This window comes from Pithys albifrons, chromosome 1 (genome assembly GCF_047495875.1).
Source record: "Pithys albifrons albifrons isolate INPA30051 chromosome 1, PitAlb_v1, whole genome shotgun sequence".
NCBI lineage: Eukaryota > Metazoa > Chordata > Aves > Passeriformes > Thamnophilidae > Pithys > Pithys albifrons.
This window is the reverse complement of record NC_092458.1, coordinates 20,225,438-20,231,437: the sequence shown is the minus strand read 5'-3', so window position 1 is coordinate 20,231,437 and position 6,000 is coordinate 20,225,438. Positions and strand designations below refer to the sequence as shown.

Below are 6,000 nucleotides of genomic sequence, written 5' to 3'. Positions count from 1 at the left end.
TGTGTCTTGCCTTGGGACAGTCCATAAAGGCATAAGTAGAGTCTTGGGTTATGCAGCTAAAAATGAAAGTAACTGATTTTTTTTTCAGTTGTTAAAATTGGGACTCTTCATTCACAGAAATTTGTTATTGTATCAATAATCTGCACTGATGTCTAATTGCTACTATCTCTGTGTGCCATCAAAAGGGCTTTCATGTTCTGTTAACCACTGCTTTTATAGTAAGAACCAATCTCAAGTGCACAAATGAAATGGTTCACTGTTTTAGTTTCACTCTAATCTTTCAACAGGCTTGGTGATCTGTGCTGATGAGGACACCAAACTACTCACCTCTGTTTCCTATTGCAGTTTAAGACCAGAATGAAGGACTACGTATACATTTTGTTTTAATACCTAACCAAGCCCTTCCCACACAAAGTAGTGCTCAGAAAAATAACTCTTAACTTTTTTCACTGTACCATTGCACTCACCTCAACCCAAGAAAATGACCACAGTCAGCCAAACAATTTACAGTTCATTTGCAAAGGGCAGGGAGAAAACTTTAAGTTTCCAAAAAGAGAAGATAGTTAACATACTGTAAATTCTTACGTTCCTTTCCTTTATACTAATTTGCCCAGCAGAAAAGTCATAGAAGTAGTTCAAAGCAAGAACTCTGGCCTGGCATGGTTCACAAGCAAGAGTTTGCGATCTTTGGAATCTGTTGCAAAGGCATATTCTACAGTAGCAAATATTTAAAGCATCAGCTCTTGTATGCTGGAAACACATTCCCCAGTTGCAAAATTACAGTAATTTTCTCATTCCATGCTCTTTAGAAAATTCTTGGAGGTCTAATAATTCCAATGATAGTGAACAAGAATTTGCACACTGCCTTGATATAAGGGCTAATAGCCCTGCAGGACTTGGCCTCCCAACGAAATCAGGATTGAAAACTCATAATGCTCTGCCACAACACATCTCATAAATGTCTTGAGAATCTTGTTTTACATAAACAATGCTATTGAAAAAGATTAACTAATTCTCTTTTACAAAGACAATAAAATCCCAGAACATATGAAGCATGTACATTAGTCTAGTTTTTCTAACTTGTCTCAAATTAGCTGCATGAACTATTATGTATCAACTTACTGTCTCCTTTTAGATATGTAAGACATACAATTAATAAACTGTTTAAGAAAACTACATAAGACTACTGCAGGTAAAAATTGATGGGTTTTTTCCCACAAAATATGGAGCAATGTACTTCATTTTAACAAACTGAAAAAATCAAAATCAAAATCCTTGATCTTTTTTCTTCTAGTTATTCTCAAAACTTTTGTTATGTCTTGTACCATTCCCTAACCAGAATGCTTTGCACTTTCTGTTGCAATTCAGGACCAGAACAAAAAATTGTCAAGACAATCTCAAATGTGAAATATATCTAAATTCTGTAGCACAAAATGGAGGGGGCTGGGAGGGGAGAATTGGCCTGTCTCTGCCAAGTACATGTCTCAGAGGAACAGGGAGGGGAGGGTGAGTAGTCCTTAGCCAGAATCAGTCTCAGAAAGCCTGGGATGAGTGAGCCAGCTTTCAGTACAAATACATCTGAAAACTCTTGTGTCTGCCTTGGATGATCTCCAAAATCAATTTCCTGACAGGCTAAGTCATGAGATGACTCAAGAGTTGGATCATAATACATATTTTCTGAAGATAGACAGAAGAAAAAAATTTACCTGAAACATTATTTTTTCTGGGATTTTCCAAAAGAGAAGGTAAGCTTTCCTGAAGTGTTCTCCCAAATGTCTAAGATCAATTGAAGGCTGACCATAAAGCACAAAGCTGTGCAGTTTGACACAGTTTGGGGTAAAAAGCTACAGAATAGTCTTGAAAGGACTATATCTACAGAGGCTTTTCTTGAAACTGTGTGAAACACCCATGTTACATCACAGCAGCACAGGTGTAGATACTGAGTTCAGAGTATCCTTAAGTGGAAGGGGAAAGGAAGAATTAATCCGTTCAATGTCCTTTGAGGCTTCTAAAAAGTATAACAGAAGTAATGAAAACACAACTTCTTGCTGTTTGGTTAGGGACATCTGCTCCTTGCCAGCAGCCTCTGTGAGCATGGAACCATATGGTCCTGCTACAGTTGTGTACCTGCATAGATTACAACACACAATAAATATAAGGTACAGTGAATGCATTGGAGGGGAGACAGGAAGCAACTTCTGAGGTCTATGTGAAGAAGCTTTCTGTCTTTTCTCACTACTTGTCATTTGAATTTTAAAAGAAGAATGACTGTAAGCAGACTTGGGAAAATACAAATTATTCTTCCAATAGCAGCATTTTGACTAACATGACTCTCTTTTTTTATTAAAATATTTTCTTATGACATTATAATTAATTTAGTGATATTCAGTATTTATCCAGTGAACCGTAAACACAGTAATAGGCTTAAATTGTTTATCTCATCAAAAATCAATTACTTATCACAAAATGTGAAAAATAATTCAGGCACTATCAAAATACATGCATGAATTTTACAATGAAAAATGTGTGCTCTTTAAAGTAGGTATTGGTCCCTTCGAATACCTACTCATACGGGCATAAAAATGTCTCTTAAAAAACACGTAACTATATGCCATAACTACAAGCCATAATCCCTGGGTTCTGCTATTTGCTCTGGAAGTTCTTCACATTCATTTTAAATTTTGCAGAATCACAGAGCTGTTGGGATTGACAGGGGCTTCTGCAAATGATCCAGTCCAACCCTCCTGCCAAGGTAGGCTCCCTGGAGCAGATAACACAGGAATGTGTCCAGGTGGAGTTTGGAATGGCTCCAGAGGAGACTCCACCACCTCCTTGGCAGCTGTTCCAGTGCTCTGCCACCCTCAGCATAGGGAATTCCTTCCTCATGTTGAGGTGGAGCCTCTCGTGTTTAGCTCAGGGCCATTGCTCCCCGTCCTGTTGCTGGGCGCCACCAAAAAAAGTCTGGCACCATCCAGAGAAGAGCAACGAGGCTGGTGAAAGGACTTGAGTACAAGTCCTGTGAGGAAAGGCTGAGGGACCTGGGGTTGTTTAGCCTGGAGAAGAGGAGGTTCAGGGGAGACCTTATCACTCTCTACAACTACCTGAAAGGATGTTGTAGCCAGGTGGTGATTGGTCTCTTCTCTCAGGCAACCAACAGTAGGACAAGAGGGCATGGGCTTAAGCTCTGCCAGGGGATGTAAAAGTCCAAATGTGAGAGTTTGCAGTAGATCGTGGCAATTGATAATTATTGAGGGCACAGCTTGCAGGTGTCACATACATAGATAGTTTATTAAATCGCTCCATGGAGAAAGAAAAAACAGGTAAGAGATAAAAGCTCCACTCTAACTTCAAATTCCATAATATAAATCCTTAATTCCCACCACTCCACTCATAGGCTGAATCACAGTGTCTATAAAACTCATCACAGCTTTTAATTGAATAGCACTCTTGGACAAATGCTCACTTTGCCATGAGAACCTTATCTCTTCAAAATTCCATTCCCATGGGCAGGCTAGCCCAAAACCTTCTTATCTTCCTTTGTTTTTGCTAGCTGTTGGTCTTTCTCACATAACTAATCCAGCACCTGCCAGCAGGCCTTAGAATCTGCCTGCAATTCTAAAAACCCCTTTCTCAACTCAAAAATCTTTCTTTCTCTCCACAAGGGGAGGTTTAGGTGGGATATCAGGAAGTGGTTCTTTACAGAGGGTTCAGGCATGCCCAGGGAGGTGGAGGATTCTATGACCCTGGAGGTTTTCAAGGTGAGACTCGACGTGACACTGAGTGCCATGATCTAGCAATCAAAGTGGAGTTGGATTAAGGGTTGGACTTGATGATTTCGGAGGTCTCTTCCGACCCAACTGATTCTATGATTCTATGCTGTCACCCCCCGCACTTACCCTACAAGGAACTTAATCACTCAGTGCTTTCATTAAGATACTAAAAACAGGGTCTTAAATCGTTAAGTTTATGCCTGAGCACCTCGCTCTTCACGTCATATTGTCCTGTCCTTACAGTGACAGAGAGAGTGCCTGCAGCAGTGTTGTCCCCTCGGGAGCCCTTCAGGAGCAGGAAAAAGCTCCTGCACTGGTGTGGTGGCGCCTCCGCTTCCCCAGAGCACCTTTCTCAGCGGCATCGTACGCACCGTTCCCTGCGCTTCCCGGCCCGGCCCGACCCGGCCCCGCCCGCGGGGCGGTGCTCGGTGGGGCCGTGCCGGGATGACGGAGGCGGAAGCGGGTCCGGGGCGATGTAGCGGCGCTGGGAGCGGCTGCGGCGCCGCCATCTCCCCGCCCCTGCCGCCCGCCGGCCCCGCCATGGAGGTAACGCGGGACGGGGAGCTGTGGCGGCAGCGGGTGGGGAGAGGGGCGGTGCGTGGCCTTGGGGTGCAGGGCGGCGGGAAGGGGGAAGAGGAAGGCCGATCCCTTCCCTGAGCCTCCCCCTCCGCGGGGTCGCTGCCCGCGGCCACAGCGCCGGGGTGGGGGGGAAGCCCGCGGGCCCTGCGCCGCCTCCTCGCTGCTCCGGGGGGCCGCGGCTGCTGAGGGGCCCGCCCGGGCCGCGGGGGGAAGGGAAGCTCCGGCCCCAGTGCAGGGCACAGGGGCCGCTCGGGGCCCCTCCAGGTGGGGACGGCCCTGCGGTCGGGGCTGGCCCGGGGGCAGTGGCGCTCGGGGCAGGGCAGGGGCCCGCAGTGCGGGCGGTGGGGCCCACAAGGGCCCCTTTTCCTACTGCGGTGACCCGCTGTGTTGACAGTGCGTCAGCGCTGAAACACCTGCCAACACAAGCAAATAAATCACCGAAGTGTCTGTATCTAGTGTAGCTTTCATAAACACCAGGGCACGTCCAAAGACAGCTCCGAAGAGTTTAAAGCTCGTACATTAAATTGACCCTCTAGGTGGTGTCTGAGCTGCTCATGTTCTGATGGGAGTTCAGTGCCTGTGTTGAATCGATCACAATTCAAGAAGTGTCGTGATGTGACTTAGTATGCTTGAAGTTGGTGGTGGTAATAGTTGCACACTGCTCAGAAAACTGCTGTTTGTAATGGTCATTACTGCCACAGTTCACAGCAAAGACCAGTTTAAGTTGGATATCAGAAAAAATTCTTTACAGAGAGAGTAATCAGGCATTGGAATGGCCTGCCCAGAGAGGTGGTGGATTCACCATCCCTGGAGGTTTTTAAACTGAGTTTGGATGTGGCACTGAGTGCCATGATCTGGTAAGTGGACTGGAGTTGGACTAAGGGTTGGACCTGATGATCTTGGAGGTCTTTTCCAACCCAGTCGATTCTATGATTCTATATTGCATTTATGTATTGCTTAGGCTTTCTAAGGCTTTTTCTCTGTGTTAGACTATTTCTATTCTTTAACTATTGCAAAAGTAAAGGACAGATAGCAGTTTAAATACATAGAACATGCTGAAGTGTGGAATGGAAACACCTTAGTGTAGATCAAGTATGCTTGAAATAAAAAAAAAGAGTGTATGTGTGTATACATCTCATTAAAGTTTCAGACTGGTGGACTAGAGACCTAAGAATCCTTGCAGGGTTCAGTGTTGGGCTTAAAAAACATACTTACTGTCTGCTGCTTGCAGCTTGGATGCACCTAATCAATGAAAAGTTGAGGGTTTTTTAGTAGCTTGTCTTTCCTGTTGCTCTTCTATTTCAAATGGGTGAAGCTCTGTACATGAACTGCCCCTGGGTTTTGTTACCAGAACAGCAAAACTGGATGTGTTGTTTTACGCGTTATGTGGTTCTGCCCCTGTATGTATTGGCTTAAAAGAGACTAAAACTATTGTGGGAAAAAGATTCATCTGCCCTTGCTGTACTATGGAGAGAGGTTAGCTGTCATTTTCTAAACAGCACACGTGGTTTGCTGTACTTAATTAGGCTGTCTAAGCATATTGTTTGCAGTGTCACTGCTTTGCTAATTGCACTGCTGAAATAATAAGAGTGTAAATATTACAAAGGTTTTATATGCCAAGAGAATATGAAACTTTACAGCTTCTTTTTAA

At 44.4% G+C, this 6,000-nt stretch overlaps 1 protein-coding gene across 1 annotated transcript in view; it reads left to right on the top strand.

The window, feature by feature from the left end:
• The first annotated feature begins 4,214 nt into the window (after positions 1 to 4,214).
• The window catches only part of GCC2 (GRIP and coiled-coil domain containing 2), a 29,671-nt gene continuing 27,885 nt past the window's right edge, over positions 4,215 to 6,000 (top strand). Inside the window, exon 1 of the mRNA XM_071575665.1 lies at positions 4,215 to 4,316. Within this exon, the coding sequence (XP_071431766.1) occupies positions 4,215 to 4,316 (102 nt within the window). The remainder of the gene's footprint in view (positions 4,317 to 6,000) is intronic.